We start from the raw sequence: 18,436 nt of genomic DNA on the forward strand, positions 1-18,436 counted from the left end.
ATTTGGAGGGGTTGTGGGGTGGGGCTAAGCCGGAAGTCCTGAGGCATTTCCAGCCCTGCCAGGGACCTGAGCTGGGGAGGGGACCCCCGCCCTACAGGCTGTGCCTTCTGCAGCCTGAAAGAAGGACAAAGGGAGAGGGTGGGGCGCTGGGTTGGCGGAGCCCGAGATTGGAACTGCTAAGCTCTCACTGGCTCCAGGGCACCCAATACCGCTGACTGGGTGGGCCACATCCCTCCAGCCGCTGGGGCTATATAAAGCCACCCCAAGGCTGGGTCCCCTACTGCCCTGGTGATCATGAAGGTGTTTCTCCTTGCCCTGCTGGCCACCAGCCTGGCCCTGCAGCCAGGTGAGACCTTGACGTGTGTGTGTGAGAGAGAGAGAAGCAGGGGAACTCAGAGGGGCAGATGGATATGAGGAAGAAGAGGGAGGGGGAGGCAGCCGGGGCATGGTGGGAGCAGGGAGGACTGAGGGGCTCCCGTCCCAGCTATGGTTCTCTCTAGAACAGCCCAGCACATGCGTGTCGGGTTATGACATCCAAGCCTGGGAGGCAAGCTTGGGGGGCAGCAGGGGTCACTGTTGTCCCCATCAAGGGACAGGGCTTGGCCCTTGCGCAGAGCAGGGGCCAGGAGCACCAAGCCCCGATGTTCTCCTGGGTGCATGGGGCGGGAGCCAAGGAGCAGCCTGCAAAGCTGGGCCAGGTGCCCTAGGGGTCCCTGCTCTGGGTTCTGCTCCCTGGCCAGCTGAGGGTTGCACAGGTAAGCCACCTGCCTCTTGAGCTAGAAGATGGGGAGACCAGAATAGCCCCCGAGGCTGCGGGAGGGTGGAGACAAGGGGGGATTTGGGGCCCTGATAATCTCAGACCCTAGCTCTGTGGGCTTTCGGGGGAGGACCAGCCCCAGGGATACAGCCCACTTGGCCAGGAGATCGCGCCTGGTCCCACCTGCCTGGATGACCATGGACAGCACTGGGGACACAGGTGGGCTGAGGGATAGGTGCTTGGTGCATGATGAAGCCAGAGAAAAGTGGCTGCCCACAGTCCCAGACTGATACCCACCTGGGCCTCTGGCTGGCAGGTCAGCCAGTCCCAGCTCCAGGCCCATGGGCACGGTGACCGCAAGTGGACACAGAAGCACTTGGGGGTGGGTGAAGAGCGGGCCAGGATCCAGCAGGCTCCCGGCCCCTCTAGCAAGGATAGAGGGCAGGCAGGCGGCCGAGCCCTGCTAAGCCCAACCCACCCGCTGCATACAGGTGCCGCCCTGCAGTGCTATTCCTGCACGGCTCAGGTGAGCAACCGGGACTGCCTGAATGTGAAGAACTGCACCGCGGGCCAGACCCAGTGCTGGACTGACCGCATCCGTGAGTGTCCGCGGCCCCCAGGCCCTCACTGCCGCTGGGGGCTCAGGAGCCGGGCTCAGCTCTGTCTGTCCTCCCCACCCCCGGCCTGACGCCTTGCTCCAGCTCCCGGCTGCTCCCTGGGCCCTGTACCCTGTGCTGTGGGATGGCGAGGTCCAGGGAGGCGGGCGCTGGGCTCACAGCTGCCACGCCCGCAGGTGCTGCCGGCCTCGTGACGCTCATCAGCAAGGGCTGTAGCTCTGACTGCGTGGACGACGCTGAGAACTATTATGTGGGCAGGAAGAACCTCACCTGTTGCTCCACAGACCTGTGCAACGTCAGCGGGGCCCACAGCCTGCGGTCGGCCACCGCCCAGGGGCTGCTCACGGCGCTGGCCAGCCTGCTGTTCTGGGGCCCCGGCCGGCTCTGAGCCCAGCGTACCTGGCCCAGCCAGGGGCCCTCCTGCCCCCTGCAGGCCTCGAGACCCCGGCCCAGGTCCCCACCCTCCACCACCCCTTGCCCTCCCAGGTTCCTTCTGGGCCGGCTGGCCACCCCCTGCCCAGCTGGGCTTAGGAAGCCTGTAGTGGACCCTTCTGACCCCACATCCACCCCCCGCAGCCAGTGTCCAGGGCCCAGCATCCCCACACCTCACTCAGGCTCCTTTTCCTCCAGGAAGCCTAGCCTGCACTCCTCTGCCGGAGCGGGCCCGGGCAGACGCTGAGGAGGACGCAGCCAAGGCTGAGATGAGCTGGACCAAGTAGAGCTGAGGGCTGGGAGGGCCCGGGAGAGCCACCCCAGCACATGGCGGGCCCTCAATAAACAGTGTCGGTGCAGTGGAAAGAAACCTGTCCTTACGTGTCCCCCTCAGGTTCAAGGTCAGAGGCGCTGGACGCCGGCCAGGTCCCGTGACTGTGGGACCTGCAGTGGCCCTGGCAGGAGGACACATAAGGCACCTGGATGGCTGGGCTTCCCTGAGGAGGGGTCAGCGCCTCGGACGGTCATCTGTGACCCACCCCCGGCTGGGCAGGAAGGGGGTGGGCTCTGGCAGGGCTGAGGGGCTGCACCTCCCACTCCATGTCCTCCCTGGTCTTCCATCGCCCTCATGGCTTCTGGGGCGCCTTCACAGAGCTGATTCCTGGCCCTGCGCAACCCTCCTAGGAGGGTCCTTTGAGAAAGCATCGGCACCTAGGGGACACCTGCTGGGGGTAGACAGAGGACAAAGAGGGAAGGCACGTGCTGGGTGGGCACAGCCCAATGAGGGAAGGGACCTGCTGCCTACTGACACGCTAAGCCAAGCCTAGAGCCCGGCCTAGAACCCAGGGCTGGAGCTGCGGGGGCAGCAGGTCAGGCAGGGGTCACACTGTTGAGGAGCCTGGCCTGAGCCCCCATTTTTAAAAACGATTTGAAAGATAGATGATAGAAAGAAACATAGATAGATAAGATAATGAGATTTTTATCTGCTGGCTCACTCCCCAAATGGACACAACAGCCTGGGCCAGGGTAGGCCGAAGCCAGGACCTGGAACTCCACCCGGGCCTCTCATGTGGGTGCGGGGCCCAGGTACCCGGTCACCCACTGCTGCTTTCCCAGGTGTAGTGGGAGGGCACTGGATGGCAAGCGAAGCAGCCAGGACATATAAACCAGTGTCTACACGGGGTACCAGCACTGCAGCTGGTGGTTTAATCTGTCTGCCCCAGCCCTGGTAACCTCAACCCCACCTCTTCAACACCACCCAGCCTGCCCCTCCTACAACGCCGTGCACCCGCCCTGGCGACCCGAGCACACTCAGCACTCAGGCCCGGCTTGGCTGGCCCCGTTTTCTGGGAGGCACCTGCAGACCTGGGGTCCCCCACAGAACTGTGTACCTGTCAGAGCTCTCCCCAGCAGGCACCCAGCACCGTGCTTCCCTGTCTGCAGAAGCTGCCAGCTGGACCGTCCACCTGCCCGGCAAACATGGAGCGTGGCCTGTGGCCGCACCCGGCGGGGAGAGCCCTCCTCACCAGGGGCCTCAGAGCTCACTGGAGCAGGAGAGGGACCTTTCTCCCTGGGGCAGGCTCCCTGGGGAGCCCGCCCTCCCAGGCAAGGTCTGGAATGGAGCTCACATGGCTATCCACTTCCCAGGGAAGACCAGGGCCACGCTGCCTGGAGCAGTGTGACAGCCGCTGAAGACTTCCTTCCCAGACACCTGCCACTGACAGGGACTTTGGAGAGCTCCAGGGGACAAGCAGTTGAAAGAGGAGTTTGCTTTGGGACAAAAACACTCCCCCACCCCTGCCAATACGCATTCCTAGACTTTCTGAAGACTTGGCATGCATGGTGTTTTTTGCATGAAAATAAGCTTCTAAAAAAGAATCCATTTGTTTGAAAAGCAGAATTACCCAGAGAGAGATTTTCCACCTGCTACTGGTTCCCTCCCCAAACGGCCAGGACCAGATGAAACCAGGAACCAACAGTCCATCTGGCTCTCCCGCGTGAGTGCAGGGACCCAAGGGCTTGGACCAAGCCCAGCTGCTGTCCCAGCTTCTAAGTAGAGAGCTGGATGGGAAGTGGAGCAGCCGGGACTCGAGCCAGTGCCCATACGGGCTGCTCAGCTCCGACAGAGTGCAGAGAGCTGCAGACTGCAAGGAAAGTAGAATTCAAACGAAAGTTCACCGGGATTCATGCTGTGGCACAGAGAGTAAAGCTATTGCCCGCAGTGCCAGCGCCAAGCGGTCTGCCACTGCCGCCCTCTCTGGCTACGAGGAAACAGACGCACTGGCTCTGAGCACAGGCTGCTGACGTTGAAGATGCCTTTTTGAGCATCGAGTACTGGACAGACTCTGGGCAGACCCTCCTGCAGCTGTAATAATCAGAATAACAGCCTGCCAGCAGCCCTCCCAGGGCCTCCCTGGTCCCACTTGGTCTGACACTGCCCCTGCCCTGGCCTCCACATCCCATGCCAGGCGTGTACCCAGCTGCACAGCCCCAGGGACCGTCACGGGGAGGGGGGTAGAATGAGGGGCTACTTTGCACTTGACTGGCCGCCTGAGGATCATGGCAAGCCGCCAGAGAGCTCTTGTGGGCTGGCCAGTAAGGGCCCGGAGGGCGACCTCTGCAGCGGCACTGCGGGGTTCCTGCTCCCCGACCCGGCCCCAGGGACAAACTGCACCGACACTGGGTTCCGAAGCTGCCGCCAGGTCGGGTCCTCCCCTGCCCTTCATTGCCCTCCACCTCACAGGACACCCAGGCCGGCGCTATCGCCGCTGGCACCCAGCTCCACCCCGCCCCGTTCGGCCTTTATTGCTGCGATTCAAAACGCAGCAAAGGGCTCAGGCTGCTGGGAAATGGGCTTGGGGACAATTGTCGGGCCCGTAGGAGGTGCGGATCACGCACGGGTCCCCAGTCTGCGGCTAGGAGTCCCAGCAGCTCGGCCCAGCCCCGCCTGGGCCCCAGGTTCCGGCCAGAACCCCGGAGCCCTGAGGCCTCTGGGGTCAGGCGCCCGCGCCGGCCGCACCTCGGCCCGGGTAGACGCCCGGAGGACGGCTCGGGTCCTCCCGTGCCTTCAGCGCCCCGCGGCCACGCGCCGAAGGCCCCACCCGGTCCCCGGGGGAAACGCACGGAGCCCCGAGCTCCGGTCTCCAGCGCCAGGAGGCGGGACGGACCACGCGGGGCCCGGGGCGGGGGTGTCCGGGAGCCCTGGGCGGAGCTCCGGGCCGCTGCGCCGGCCGCCTCGGCCGCGCCTCCCCCTGCGTCAGCCTGGCGCGGTGGTTGGCTCCGAGCGCGCCGGTTCCGCGGCGCACGGGAGGGCAGCCGCCCGGGCCGAGCGGAGAAGGGCTGCGCTTGGGTTCCGCCGCCGCTGCCGCGATGCCGTGGCTGTGGGTGGCCTTGCTGGCGGCGCTCGCCTTCTTCGCGTTCCTGGACGGCTGGTACCTGGTGCGCGTGCCGCTGGTCGTGCTGCGCGCGCGCCTGCTGCAGCCGCGCGTCCGCGACTTGCTGGCCGAGCAGCGCACCGTGGGCCGCGTGCTGCCCTCGGACTTGGACCTGCTGCTGCACATGAACAACGCGCGCTACCTGCGCGAGGCCGACGTGGCGCGCGTCGTGCACCTGACCCGCTGCGGGGTGCTGGGCGCGCTGCGAGAGCTGGGAGCGAACACGGTGCTGGCCGCCTCGTGCGCGCGCTACCGCCGCTCGCTGCACCTCTTCGAGCCCTTTGAGATGCGCACCCGCCTCCTGGGCTGGGACGACCGAGCCTTCTACCTGGAGGCCCGCTTCGTCAGCCTGCGCGACGGCTTCGTGTGCGCGCTGCTGCGCTTCCGGCAGCACATAGTGGGCACCTCGCCGGAGCGCATCGTGGAGCACCTGTGCAAGCGCAGAGTGAGCACCCCTCTTCCCAAGGCGGTGCCCACCCTGCCCACTGGCCGCGGGACCCGCCTCACCGCGTCCCCCTGGAGACTGGGGTCTCGCACGCCCCCTTCTTGGCCTGGCGCTTGAGCAAGGAGGCGCGTGTAAGCCCAGGCCAGGCCTTTATGCAGGGCGAGGTGCCGTGTGCGCCCTGTCTGAATGAGAGCCCTCTCGGGACAGGGCCTGTCAGTCAGATGGAATTGCTGGGAACTGTTGCAGCTGGAGAGCCCCCTGGCAATGGAGAGGGGCCAGCGGTTCTCTGGATTTGGGGCTACAGGCCTGAGCTGCCTTCCCCCGGTTTGAGGGAGCGGGCTCCTCCCCAGGGCATGCTGCTCCCATGGTTTCCCGGGAGCCCCAGCTGCCTGGAACCTCCGGGAAGGAGCCAGCCCTGCGCTGGGTACTGCGGTGTCCCTCCTGAGCTCTGACGACGGGCCGGGGGTGGGGGGAGGTGCGGACAGAGAGCTTGGCCTCGGTTACAAGAGTTCAGGGTGGTCCTGCGTGTGCAGGACACCAGCAGGGGTCCCCTGAGAGGGACATCCACGGGGGCGGGCCACGCCGATGACGCGGCTGGGGCAGCAAGGACTGACCACCCTGAGGAGGCGGCAGAGCGGGGCAGCTCCAGGACAGCAGGGTCCTGCTGCGAAGGGCAGTGGCTGAATGTGTGAGCCGAGCCCTGGCTCTGGGCACCTCTTGCTGGGCACCCCCTTGGCGCTGTCCCCTGGGTCCAGTCCAGGGTTTGTTCCCATTGCAGCGTGCTGGTTGCATGTGTGTGGGAGGTGGCTGGTGTAGCCCCCCAGGGAGGGTTGGAAACAGAAGCCAGTGCTGGGAGCACTCAGCAGGGAACAGCTGCCAGTGCCCCTGCCCAGCGCTGCCCTCCCCTCCCACCCTGGCCTCCAGCTCCTTCTCCTGCCAGCCAGCCTCACAGGCCTCTGCCTGGCTTTGAAGATGGATCCTGCGCAGGGTTCAGCTCAGAGACGCAGGAGGCACTGGGGACATCCAGTGTGGGTGTGGGCTCCTGGAAGGCCAGGGGTAGGGGCCCAGCGGGCACTGGGCACAGCTGATGTGGGTGTGGGCTCCTGGAAGGCCAGGGGCAGGGGCCCAGCGGACACTGGGCACAGCTGATGTGGGCAGAGGCCCAGGGGTGGGGAGGCAGTTACCAGGCAGGGAATTCTTCCCCGCACCCCCAGTAACCCCTGCGTCTTCACACCCTGTGCCCTGCAGGTGGAGCCTCCAGAGCAGCCCGAGGACCTGCAGCACTGGATCGCCTACAACGCGGCCAGCAGCCAGCTGCTTCGTGCCGAGAGCGGGCTCAGCTGCACCCCCAAGGACCAGTGACTGCCCTCTGCGACCACTGGGCTGCACTGGACTTGCCCCAGCTGAAGGGGCCTCGAGGCCCACCTTGCCCCTCACCTGCTCAGCTCCTCAGTTCCAGCTCTCTGGGCAGGGGGTGGTGAGGGCATTGTCCCTGGTGCGGGGACTGCAGGAGCCCTGGGCGGAGTCCACAGCCAGGCTGCACTCCTGTGGGCTTGGTGCCCAGTGCCCAGGTCCCTGCAAGAACGGCCTGTACCAGAGCCCGGGGCCAAACTGTGGTCTGGCTAATCCACCTTGACAGCGACCCCTGGGGCAGGTGAGAGCAGCTGGCCCCAGGGAGGTCAGCCAGGGCCCAGGTTAGGTGGGGGCGTAGGTGCTGGCTGGGGCTGTGTAGCGGGGAAGGGTCCTAGAAGAGGCAGGGGGTGGGCCTGAGCCCGTCGCTCAGTGGGCCAGGACCCTTCCCCGGCCTGGGACCCACAAGCCAGGCCAGCTGTGGGGCTCAGCCCGGCCTGGCCCAAGCGTCCCTCTCCTGGCTTCTGGGACTCTGACCTCTGGCAGCCTGGGAGACCCAGGCCAGGTGCCTCTTGGCTGGGGTTGCCCCCTGCCCTCGCTGGCCAAGGGTGCACACAGTGGCCAGGAGCCTGCATCCGTCTCCTCGTTGCCCCTCAGGAATCGCTCCCGCCGGCCCCCTTCCTCCCCTGACCCCCTCCTTCGCGGGATTCCAGTCTGTATGGCATACAGCCCCCAGATTAAAGGTCATGCAGGCTGGCATTGTGCAGCTGCCAGTCTCTGCACCCTGCGTGGCGGCTGTCCAGGCTTGTCAGGCTGCCCTGGACGAGAGGAGCCACGGTCCCCAGCTGGCTGTCCACACCCAGCCCAGTCCCCCCAGGCTCGCTGTGGGGGGTGCGGAGTGGCCCTAGGGAGACGGTGGGGGCCCTGGACACAGAGGGGCTGACCACCTGCTCCTGATAGCCCCCTCAGGTCCGGGGGCACAGAGACAGAGGTGGCCTGTGGGAAGTACCTGCTGTAGGCTGTGGTGCATGGCACCCTTCAGGGCTGGGGCCAAGACATGGGGATCAAGCACAGTGCCAGGCGCCGGCCAGCAGCTTGGGAGACTGGGTGGTTCCAGGCGGGGCGGGGCCCCATGAACCGTTGGACCCCGGACTCTGCGGTCTGGACGTGGGCGCGCAGGCTGCTGGGCGTCCCGAGGCCGCGGCTTCGCCCACCTCCCTGCTGCCCTCTGGCGGCTCGGCCGGGCTTGCTGTCCAGGCGAGCGGCCTGGTGGCACGGGCTCCGGCGCGCCCTCTGCGGGCCACGCGAGCAGCCCTGTCCGTGTGCTCGGCGCCCAGGCTGGGAAATGAGTCAGCACAGGGGTCCGAACATGCCAGAATTCAGCCCAGGCAGCTGGTGGCCGCCTCAGTGGGCTCTCGGGGCCCAGGAAGGACACGGATGTGGCCACCTCAGCTATTTATTTTTTGTATATTAAAAGGCACAGAGAGAGGTCCCCCGTCGCTGATACGGCAGAGGCCAGGCCAGTGGCTCCCAGAGCCAGCTCCTGTTCCCAGGGTGTGCATTGGCAGGGAGCTGGGCTCAGGACTCCCCCGGGCACCCCTCCACGGGAAGCGGGCATCAGGGTCTCCACCCTGCAGCTGGCTTTCTGTGAGCTGGGGGATGAGCAGAGTGCACCCCGGTGAGCTTGTCTCCCTGGGGCCTCTAGGAGAGCTTGAGGCTCAGGTGGTTCTGCTGGAGGTGTCGGCAGGCAGGGCCAGGCCTGTCAGGGCAGGAGGCGTCGCAGGAAGGCAGCCCCAGGCACAGCCAGGGCCCCGGTGCCCAGCCCAGCCACGCCGGCCGAGTTACAGAGATCGCGGAAGCAGCAGAAGACGGGATGGGAAACCCCGATGCTGTCGGGGTCCGTGGCCAGGCAGGAGCTCGAGCAGGAGCGCAGCACCAAGGGGCTCTGGTTGAAGGGGTACTCTGAAAGGGGGAGGGGCGGGGCGGCATCAGCCTGTGCCCCTCACGGGCTCTGCACCCGCTCCATGTCCTGCCCGTGGCACTAGATCCCTGGGGTGGGGGCTGCGGGAGCCGTGGAGGCCCGGCCTCACCTGACTCTACGGCCACCAGCGTGGTCTTGCAGGCTGTGTCCTCCTGCTTGCACAAGGTGACATTCTTGCAGGAAGACATGGTTGAGGGCCGCTCGCAGGAGTAGCAGCGGAAGGCCTCACCTGAGCAGCGGCGGGGCAGCACAAGGGGCCAGAGCGGAGGCCGCAGTGGGCTGGGAGCCTGCCCAGCTGCACCCGGCCCTTAGCCTGCCTCCCCAGACACTGGGTGCCAGGACTCAGCCACACGGCTCCCGGCAGGTCCCCAGCCACATGGCTCCCGGCAGCCCATCCCCTAGGAGCCGGGCAGGCCCAGGCCACTCACCACAGTCCACGCTCCAGGCTACCGCGAGGAGCAGCCGCACGGCCCAGGGAGTGGCCATGGCAGGTACTTGGTCGCTGGGAGACACACTGCCTGCTGTTGGGATTTATACCTGGCTTCTGGGCGGTGGCAAGCCAGCCATGAGTCAGCAGGTGGCACAGGGGCTGGGATGAGGGGGCCAGGCAGGACAGAGAGCGGGGCTTGGGATGAGGGGGCCAGGCAGGACCAAGGGGGGACATGGGAGCCATCATCTGTCCTGGGGAGGACTGGGGAAACCCCAGCTCTGGGGAACTCCCGGATGCCCCACTCATCCTGGGTAGTTCAGACTGGGCTCTCACTTGCCCCTGGCCAGCCTCCATCATGGCCAGAGTGCCACTTGTTCATGTGGTCCCAGTGTTAGGGTACCTGCTGGTGCTCCCTCCCACTGTCTGCCCGGCCTTGGCCCCCCTTCAGCCAGTCAGGGGCCGGACACGAGCACATGGTTCCCCCTTGTACTCGTCCTTTGATGTAGGAACCCACGAGTAGGGGCTGGAGGCCGGAGACTGAGCGGGGACAGGGAGGTGAGTGCTGCTTCAAGTGGGGAAGCCAGGACTGTCAACATCCACGGCCCATCCCCACCAACAGCCTTAATGGCCACCTGAGCCCCGAAGGACGGCCTGAGCCCCGACGGACAGCCACCTGAGCCCCGACGGACAGCCTGAGCCCTGACAACCACCTGAGCCCCGACAGACAGCCACCTGAGCCCCGATGGACAGCCACCTGAGCCCCGATGGACAGCCACCTGAGCCCTGATGGACAGCCACCTGAGCCCCGACAGCCTCTGTCTGCTTGTCTCCTGGTCTGACTTCTGTCTGCCTCCCACCTCCTGCCGCACGCTGCCCCATGCCTTTGGCGTTGCCTGCCCCACTCCTCTCAGTGGGCACATCTGCTCTCGCCTGCTGTGCCTCAGATCTCCCTGTGGGTAAGCCCCATGCAGGTGTCCTTTCTGCAGAACCCTTCCCAATATTCCAGCCTATAGCTTTTCTGCCCACCAAGGTGGATCTAATGGGTAGGTGTGTGGTTGGACAAATGGACATAGATGGACGTCGGAGGAAAGGGTGGATAGTGGATGGATGAATCATGTTTGATCGCTGAGTGACGAATGGATTCCTGACGAATGGAGGACAGGTGGGTGGGTGGATGGATGGGTGATGGGTGCTTGATGGATGGATAGGTAGATGAATGGAGGACAGGTGGGTGGGTGGATGGATGGGTGATGGGTGCTTGATGGATGGATAGGTAGATGAATGGATGGACGTGTGGATGGATGATATTTAGAGAGTGAATGAGTAGAGATAAGACAGGGCGGGTGGGCAAGCTAATGAACAGGACAGATAACTGTAGAAACTGGGCAGGCTGGCTGTGTGGAGGTTTGGGGGTGCACTCTGTGGTGGAATCAGGGTGTCATGGTCTAACCTTGAGGCATAATAGGGGAAGGAACTCAAGGCCATGACCTAGGAGGGCACGGCTCTGGTCTCGGCTTGCTGCTCTCCCTGTGTGGGCTTGGAGTAGCCCCTTGTCCCTGCACACTGGGTCCCCTAATGATTGGCCACCTGGGCAGAAGCAGTCAGGGTGGTGTGACTGAGGGGTGTGTGCCTGAGAACAAAGCTGGGGTGTGTCTGGCCGAAGGAGAGGCGTGGCCTAGCCATCCGCCTCAGGAGCCTGACCCAGATCTGGCCCCCTCTCATCTGTGACGGGTACCAGCTTGCTCAGAGGTGGCTGTCAACTGCAGCCGGTGTTCGGCCGTGGACAGGTCTCCAGGGCGTCAGGGGTCCCTGCCAGTCTGAGCAGGTGGGCGTGCAGCACAAGCTGGGCTCATCTGACCACACCCAGGCCCTGACTTAAGAGACCACCCGTCCTGGCTTGGAAGAGGAGAAGCTGGAGGGCCAGGGTGGCAAGGAGGGGTTGGAGAGGGGTCACAGCCAGGAGGGAGCACACACATACAGGCCTCTTGTGGGCAGGCCAGGCACCCCACTGGCAGGTACAAAGTGCCAGTCCCTGTAGATGCGGGTTCCAGTTAGCTGTCCTCCAGCCTGTGTCTGCCAATCCCCAGCGGCCCCGGCTATGGAACCAAGAGGCCAGATTTGAGCCCTGGTGAGGGTATGTGCCAGCCTGGGGGCCCACTTGCTTCCCCAAAATGGACGGTTGCACAGCGCAGGACTGGATGGGTTCTCTCGACCCCAGTAGGTGCCTGCCTTGCCCATTACTAGTGGAGCAGCTATGGGCAGCCCACTACCCCCTTGGGGGGACCAGCGTCCTGGTGCTTGGAGTTGCCATGCATGAGGCCTGGTAGAAACTGGCAGAGGTTCCTCCTGCTGCTGCAGTCAACAACACATAGCTGGGGACTTGTAGGACTGGGTCACCTGAGACAACTCTGACCCATCACCCAAGATGGAACCAGGACACCCAACCATTCCTCCCACTCTTCCCGGGGATGGCCAGCCTGTCACCACCCCTGAGGGCCTGGCCACACCCTCCACCTGCCATTCAGAGGGACTGGCTACAGATCATCACCCTGGTCCCCAGGCCCACCCCTGGTGTGTCCCTCCTGGCCTGGCCTGCTGCGCTGCCTGCTTTGGCCTGGGGAAGGAGCACTGTCCACTCCTCAGAGAATCCTAACACTGGGTTAGGCTCTGGGCAGCTTTTGCTGGAGGACAGATGGGTGGATGGATGGATGGATGGATGGGTGGGCAACGGATGAATGAGTGGGTGATGGGTGGATAGGTGGAGGGTGTGGGTGATTGAAGTCACAGAACTTGCATCATTGCTGAGGTGGCCCAGGACCAATGTTGTCTGCAGCCCAGACTCCGTCCTGGCCCTCGGGCTGACCTCTGCCAGGACCTGGTGCCCTGTGACCTTGAGGGCCCAGTCAGCACAGGCCGGAACGCTCCGGAGTTGGGCAGCTCACCGTAGCTCCGGCCCTGTTCTCTGGGATAGGGCTTACCACCCTGACTGGCGCTGTGAGCAGCTGCACTCAGCACCATCCCACAGGCGCTCCTGGCCCCTGGCCAGCTTCCTCCAGGGTGGGACTCGGGCACTACAGGATGTCTGCATGGACAGGTCGTGGGCAGAATCCCTCAGCTCTAGGTGGGAGGGGCTGCCAAGGTGACAACACGATGGCTGTGGGACAGGCAACCGCAGGGCGTGAGCGAGCAGAGACCACCGCCCTGGCCTGCACAGCACCACCTCCCTGTCAAGGTGCCCCGACCTCTCCCCTCCAGTGCAGGGGGCAGGCCGTGCTGGCTTAGAGCCACAGGGTGGGTTCCTGGCTCCTGGTGGAGCTTATGTGCAAGTTATCTGTGTTCTGCCTCCGAGTCCCAGACATCCCACCCTGGTGGGGGACGGGGCCGCCCTTTCCTAGCTTGGGTGGAGGCCTACACGAGGGACCGCTTGGTTTGGTTCCTCCCCTTCCTGGTCTGCTCCTGGCTCCTCTTCCAGCCGAAACTTGGGGCCACCGCCTTGTCCCTTCCCTGTCACAGGGCCTCCCACCAGTGAGTCAGGGAGCAGCAACAGGGGTCAAGCAGGGGTTTGGGATTGGGCTGGGCACCCATGTGGCCGACAGCCAGGATTTATGGATCGATGCCCAGTCGGTGGGAGCTCGTGGCCGTGCCTGTGTGACACTGGAGAGAAGCCCCTGCGGCTGCTCTCAGCTGAGGGTGCACGTCTGGCCCGTGGTGCTGCCAGGCCCTGGGACAGCAGCTTCCTGCCTGCCTCAGTGGTGGCACGGGGCCATCGCCCTCCCGCTCCAGGCAGCCCCCACCTGAGCCCTGCCTCCCCATCCAGGAATGGAGATTCCTTTTGAGGCAGGGCTGCGTGGATTCAGGCTTGGCTGTGGATGCAGGCCTAGAGTCGGAGCAGCGGCCTCTCTTGGTCAGGCTGTGGCCGGCTCCTGCCCCATTGCCGTGTGCGTGTCCCCGTGTGAGTTTGTGTCCTTGTGTGTGTGTGTGTCCCCGGGGGAGTGTGTATTCCCATGGGTTTGTGTGTGCCACTGGCCACGCAGCAGCCCAAGGCAAGCAAAGGGCACTGCTGAGAGTACCCTGGGCCCCCAGTGTTTGCCCACCTTGGCAGGGCCCTTCCACCCCTGCCCCCCACAGATCTGGGGCCAGTGGGAAGCTCCATTGAGCCATCTCAGAACCTGGGTCAGCATGGCAACTAAAGAGCGACCCAATGGCCCCTTCCTCCCCCTCTTCCTCCTCGGAGCCCCCTGGCCTCACCAGGGTGGGTGTGGAAGTCCCTTGCCCAGTTCCTAGGGAGCTTAGTGGACAACCCAGGGACAGGAGACAGCCAGCTGGGGGGCCCAGCCCTCCTGGGCAGGCAGGCCAAGACCGCAGAGGAAGGAGCACAGGACGCCGGCTGCAGGCGGGTAGGCACACTTGTTTGAAGCCCATGATGTTGGACTGCACAGAGGCCTGGCGAGGGTGGCACCGGGGTCAGTAGGGCTTCTAGGGATGGGGGCCGAGGAGGGGGATGGGAACAAGCACCAGGGCCCAAGCCAGGGTGTGGGGGCCTCCCAAGGCCACCGCCGCGTCCACGTTGCACAGCTCCGTGTTGCAGCAGGACACGGGTCGGGTTTGGCCGATGCCATCCACGTCAGAGGGCTCACACGTGCTGGCACAGGACTTGGTCACCGTGGAGTCCCCCAGGAAGGGGTACACTGCAGGGGGCGGGAGGGATCCGCCTCAGGCCTGGCTGCAGCCCAGGACCCACCCCGGGGCCACCATCCTGGTTCTTTCAGCATCCTCTGCGTTCTGTCCACTAGTGGGCATGCCAGGGACACAGGGACATCCCCCCCTGGGCCTCCTGCCTGCGTGAGACCCCCAAACACAGCTTACGAGTGCAAAGGGGTGGGGGCGGGGGGAAGGACCCGCGTCCAGCCAGTCACTCACCGATCTCCCGGGAGTACAGCGTAGTCTTACACATGGTTTCATTGGCATGACAGGTGCTGATGGTGATGCAGTGGGACACGTCCGTGGGTTTAGAGCAGGTGTAGCATTTCAAGGCTGCCCCTTGGGGAGAAGTGGCATGGTCTCATGTGGTCACATGGGTCCCTGTGCTTAGCGCTGTCTTGGAGGACCCTGACCCAGGGGACCATGAGACCAGTTTGGGTCCAGCTGAACAGTAGCCAAACTCCAAGGACACAGCAGGAGCTGCATGGGACTGGGCCAGGATGGACTTGGAGGGGCCCCGAGTCCCAGAGGTGGGGGTGTTCCTGTAGTGGGGGCATGGAGGGCAAAGGGACCTCAGTCTGGGCTCTTTGACGTTGGCGGCGCGGGGGCCTCAGCTGCACGGACGGGGGTGGGGCAGGGTGCGCTGAGGCCTTGGCTACAACAGTGACCAGGGAGACGTCCCGAGCCGACTGCTTTGGATCCAAGGTCGGCTGGGCCCCTGTGTTAGGTGAGGGGTGCAGAGAGCTGTGGCCCCAGAAGTCCAGGTGGGTGAGGAAATGGAAAGTACCCTGCAGCCGTGGGAGAAGCCGGGGAAATGGCCAAGGCCTGCCTGTCCCCACCGCCCCCTGCCTGTCCCCACAGCTCCCTGCCTGTCCCCACCATCCCCTGCCTGTCCCCACCACCCCCTGCCTGTCCCCACCACCCCCTGCCTGTCCCCACCGCCCCTTGCCTGTCCCCACCTCCCCCTGCCTGTCCCCACCTCCCCTGCCTGTCCCCACAGCTCCCTGCCCGTGCCACAGCTCCTGGCCTGTCCCCAACGCCCCCTGCCTGTTCCCACTGCCCCCTGCCTGTCCCCACAGCCCCCTGCCTGTCCCCACTGCCCCCTGCCTGTCCCCACCGCCCCCTGCCTGTCCCCACAGCTCCCTGCCTGTCCCTACCTCCCCCTGCCTGTCCCCACCGCCCCCTGCCTGTCCCCACAGCTCCCTGCCTGTCCCCACCACCCCCTGCCTGTCCCCACCACCCCCTGCCTGTCCCCACCTCCTCCTGCCTGTCCCCACCACCCCCTGCCTGTCCCCACTGCCCCCTGCCTGTCCCCACCACCCCCTGCCTGTCCCCACTGCCCCCTGCCTTTCCCCACCTCCTCCTGCCTGTCCCCACAGCCCCCTGCCTGTCCCCACCACCCCCTGCCTGTCCCCACCTCCCCTGCCTGTTCCCACCACCCCCTGCCTGTCCCCACCGCCCCCTGCCTGTCCCCACCTCCCCCTGCCTGTCCCCACAGCTCCCTGCCTGTCCCCACCGCCCCTTGCCTGTCCCCACCGCCTCCTGCCTGTCCCCACCTCCCCCTGCCTGTCCCCATCTCCCCCTGCCTGTCCCCACCTCCCCCTGCCTGTCCCCACAGCTCCCTGCCTTTCCCCACAGCTCCCTGCCTGTCCCCACCGCCCCTTGCCTGTCCCCACCACCCCTGCCTGTCCCCACCTCCCCCTGCCTGTCCCCACAGCTCCCTGCCTTTCCCCTCTGCCCCTGCCTGTCCCCACAGCTCCCTGCCTGTCCCCACTGCCCCTGCCTGTCCCCACCGCCCCCTGCCTGTCCCCACTGCCCCTGCCTGTCCCCACAGCTCCCTGCCTGTCCCCACTGCCCCTTCCTGTCCCCACCACCCCTGCCTGTCCCCACAGCTCCCTGCCTTTCCCCTCTGCCCCTTCCTGTCCCCACTGCCCCTGCCTGTCCCCACAGCTCCCTGCCTGTCCCCACTGCCCCTGCCTGTCCCCACTGCCCCTGCCTGTCCCCACAGCTCCCTGCCTGTCCCCACTGCCCCTGCCTGTCCCCACTGCCCCTGCCTGTCCCCACAGCTCCCTGCCTGTCCCCACTGCCCCTGCCTGTCCCCACTGCCCCTGCCTGTCCCCATAGCCCCCTGCCTGTCCCCACCACCCCCTGCCTGTCCCCACTGCCCCTGCCTGTCCCCACTGCCCCTGCCTGTCCCCACAGCTCCCTGCCTGTCCCCTCTGCCCCTGCCTGTCCCCACAGCTCCTGCCTGTCCCCTCTGCCCCTGCCTGTCCCCACAGCTCCCTGCCTGTCCCCTCTGCCCCTGCCTGTCCCCACTGCCCCTGCCTGTCCCCACTTCCCCTGCCTGTCCCCACAGCTCCCTGCCTGTCCCCACAGCTCCCTGCCTGTCCCCATAGCTCACTGCCCGCACCCCACAGCTCCCTGCCTTTCCCCTCTGCCCCTGCCTGTCCCCACAGCTCCCTGCCTGTCCCCACTGCCCCTGCCTGTCCCCACCACCCCCTGCCTGTCCCCACCTCCCCCTTCCTGTCCCCACCACCCCTGCCTGTCCCCACAGCTCCCTGCCTTTCCCCTCTGCCCCTTCCTGTCCCCACTGCCCCTGCCTGTCCCCACAGCTCCCTGCCTGTCCCCACTGCCCCTGCCTGTCCCCACTGCCCCTGCCTGTCCCCACAGCTCCCTGCCTGTCCCCACTGCCCCTGCCTGTCCCCACTGCCCCTGCCTGTCCCCACAGCTCCCTGCCTGTCCCCACTGCCCCTGCCTGTCCCCACTGCCCCTGCCTGTCCCCATAGCCCCCTGCCTGTCCCCACCACCCCCTGCCTGTCCCCACTGCCCCTGCCTGTCCCCACTGCCCCTGCCTGTCCCCACAGCTCCCTGCCTGTCCCCTCTGCCCCTGCCTGTCCCCACAGCTCCTGCCTGTCCCCTCTGCCCCTGCCTGTCCCCACAGCTCCCTGCCTGTCCCCTCTGCCCCTGCCTGTCCCCACTGCCCCTGCCTGTCCCCACTTCCCCTGCCTGTCCCCACAGCTCCCTGCCTGTCCCCACAGCTCCCTGCCTGTCCCCATAGCTCACTGCCTGCACCCCACAGCTCCCTTCTTGTACCCCACTGGTCTGCAGCTGGACCCAGCCTCCCCACAGAAGTCTGCCCAGTCTGGTGACCGGCTTTGCACCCAGCAAACCCTTTGTCAGGAGAAGTGGTGGAAGTGGAGGGGAGAATCGGGAGCCCAGGACCTGCCCTTCCTAAGCCCCCTGCTATTCTCTGCTAAGCTACTGCCCAGCCTGACTGGGCTCTCTGTGGACTTTGGTAGGATGCTGCTCCCTAGGAGTGGCGGGCACTGTCTCAGATTCACTGTGATGGCTCCCTGGCCCATTGCCATTGTCCCCCAGCCCAGCCCAGCCCGTCCCTTCCTCTCCCACAGCCTTCTCCATCCGCTCTGTGGCCGCGATGGGTCCTCTCTGGCTTGCCTCGCTTCTCTCGGAATTGGGTGGACGTGGCTGCCCAGGCTCACTGACTGTACTCCCTGGCTGGCTGTGGGGTCTGCAGGTCTGGCTCAGGGTTCCCATTTTCTGAGTTCAGCGGTCACCGCACAGGTGTCGGCCTCCTCCCTGTGAGTGCCCTGCCTTCCCCTCCCGACTCACCTGCCTGAGTGCCCCCTCCACCTCTCCCACCTGCGCCAACACACAGGGACCCCTCCTCCCTCCGGGGGGCCAGGTCCCTCTGCCCGCCCCCTTGCCCCTCACCGAGCTCCCCGCAAGTGGCCAGCACCAGCACCCAGAGGGTCAGCTGCATCCCCGGCATGGTCCCGCCGCTGCCCCTGTTGCCTTGCCCGCAGGCTGTCCACCCAGACAGCGGATGCGGTACAGCCCTGGGGTGATCCAACCGGTTGGCTTAGCAGATTAACAGGGTCGGGTTTCTAGGTGTGGAGACCCCGCCCCAGGCCAGGGCCCCTCCCGCCACTCCCACCCTGCCTGTTGGGCTTCCCCTGGTGATCTGAGGCCCTCCCCTGTTTTCCTGGGAGGCTCTGCCTGGGGACTCTTGCTATGCTCGGGCGCCCCCACACCCACGGGGTAGCTAGCTGGCTCCCCTGCAAGCCTCCAGGCGCCCCCGCCCCCACAGTCGGGTCCCCACACCTGTGGGGTCCAGGGCTGGGATCCTCCCAGGAGGACCTGGCCAAGCCGTGCATTGGTTGCCCGGAGACTGACCGCTACCGGTCAACAGGGAGATCCTGACTGGCCCGGGGGCGGACACTACCCTGCTGTCCCGGGAGGCCAGGTAGGCCCACCTGCTCAGCCACCAT

At 65.8% G+C, this 18,436-nt stretch overlaps 4 protein-coding genes across 5 annotated transcripts; 2 read left to right on the plus strand and 2 right to left on the minus strand.

Annotated features, from left to right (window-relative positions):
• The first annotated feature begins 294 nt into the window (after window positions 1–294).
• PSCA (prostate stem cell antigen) lies at window positions 295–2,154 on the plus strand. Its single transcript, XM_040988539.1, has 3 exons — window positions 295–346; window positions 1,249–1,356; window positions 1,551–2,154. The coding sequence occupies exons 1-3, from the start codon at window positions 295–297 to the stop codon at window positions 1,760–1,762; spliced, it is 372 nt and encodes a 123-aa protein (XP_040844473.1). The 3' UTR covers window positions 1,763–2,154.
• A 2,937-nt stretch (window positions 2,155–5,091) lies between these two features.
• Window positions 5,092–7,823, plus strand: THEM6 (thioesterase superfamily member 6). Of its 2 annotated transcripts, none has more exons than XM_040988540.1 (2): window positions 5,092–5,685; window positions 6,934–7,823. In XM_040988540.1, the coding sequence occupies exons 1-2, from the start codon at window positions 5,176–5,178 to the stop codon at window positions 7,045–7,047; spliced, it is 624 nt and encodes a 207-aa protein (XP_040844474.1). In that variant the 5' UTR covers window positions 5,092–5,175; the 3' UTR covers window positions 7,048–7,823. The 2 variants fall into 2 exon arrangements, with proteins under 2 accessions (XP_040844474.1, XP_040844475.1); XM_040988541.1 differs by having other exon boundaries at window positions 5,092–5,524; window positions 6,932–7,823.
• A 974-nt stretch (window positions 7,824–8,797) lies between these two features.
• SLURP1 (secreted LY6/PLAUR domain containing 1) lies at window positions 8,798–9,502 on the minus strand. The gene is made up of 3 exons (XM_040988576.1): window positions 9,445–9,502; window positions 9,126–9,245; window positions 8,798–8,997 (listed from the first exon to the last, which is right to left on the minus strand). Exons 1-3 carry the CDS (start codon window positions 9,500–9,502, stop codon window positions 8,798–8,800), a joined length of 378 nt encoding a protein of 125 aa, XP_040844510.1.
• A 4,332-nt stretch (window positions 9,503–13,834) lies between these two features.
• LYPD2 (LY6/PLAUR domain containing 2) lies at window positions 13,835–17,980 on the minus strand. The gene is made up of 3 exons (XM_040988542.1): window positions 17,880–17,980; window positions 14,367–14,486; window positions 13,835–14,134 (listed from the first exon to the last, which is right to left on the minus strand). The coding sequence occupies exons 1-3, from the start codon at window positions 17,935–17,937 to the stop codon at window positions 13,923–13,925; spliced, it is 390 nt and encodes a 129-aa protein (XP_040844476.1). The 5' UTR covers window positions 17,938–17,980; the 3' UTR covers window positions 13,835–13,922.
• Window positions 17,981–18,436: the final 456 nt, after the last annotated feature.

Source organism: Ochotona curzoniae, unplaced genomic scaffold, assembly GCF_017591425.1.
Source record: "Ochotona curzoniae isolate NIBS_2020 unplaced genomic scaffold, NIBS_Ocur_1.0 contig_4917, whole genome shotgun sequence".
In the NCBI taxonomy this organism is placed as follows: Eukaryota; Metazoa; Chordata; class Mammalia; order Lagomorpha; family Ochotonidae; genus Ochotona; species Ochotona curzoniae.

Coding starts and splice junctions, on each gene's coding strand:
- PSCA (XM_040988539.1), top strand. CDS start 295: ATGAAGGTGTTTCTCCTTGCCCTGCTGGCCACCAGCCTGGCCCTGCAG. Junction 347..1,248: donor CAGCCTGGCCCTGCAGCCAG/GTGAGACCTTGA, acceptor CGCTGCATACAG/GTGCCGCCCTGCAGTGCTAT. Junction 1,357..1,550: donor GTGCTGGACTGACCGCATCC/GTGAGTGTCCGC, acceptor CCACGCCCGCAG/GTGCTGCCGGCCTCGTGACG.
- THEM6 (XM_040988540.1), top strand. CDS start 5,176: ATGCCGTGGCTGTGGGTGGCCTTGCTGGCGGCGCTCGCCTTCTTCGCG. Junction 5,686..6,933: donor AGCACCTGTGCAAGCGCAGA/GTGAGCACCCCT, acceptor TGTGCCCTGCAG/GTGGAGCCTCCAGAGCAGCC.
- SLURP1 (XM_040988576.1), bottom strand. CDS start 9,502: ATGGCCACTCCCTGGGCCGTGCGGCTGCTCCTCGCGGTAGCCTGGAGC. Junction 9,246..9,444: donor AGCCTGGAGCGTGGACTGTG/GTGAGTGGCCTG, acceptor GCCGCTGCTCAG/GTGAGGCCTTCCGCTGCTAC. Junction 8,998..9,125: donor GCTGGTGGCCGTAGAGTCAG/GTGAGGCCGGGC, acceptor TCCCCCTTTCAG/AGTACCCCTTCAACCAGAGC.
- LYPD2 (XM_040988542.1), bottom strand. CDS start 17,937: ATGCCGGGGATGCAGCTGACCCTCTGGGTGCTGGTGCTGGCCACTTGC. Junction 14,487..17,879: donor GGCCACTTGCGGGGAGCTCG/GTGAGGGGCAAG, acceptor CTTCTCCCCAAG/GGGCAGCCTTGAAATGCTAC. Junction 14,135..14,366: donor GCTGTACTCCCGGGAGATCG/GTGAGTGACTGG, acceptor CGCCCCCTGCAG/TGTACCCCTTCCTGGGGGAC.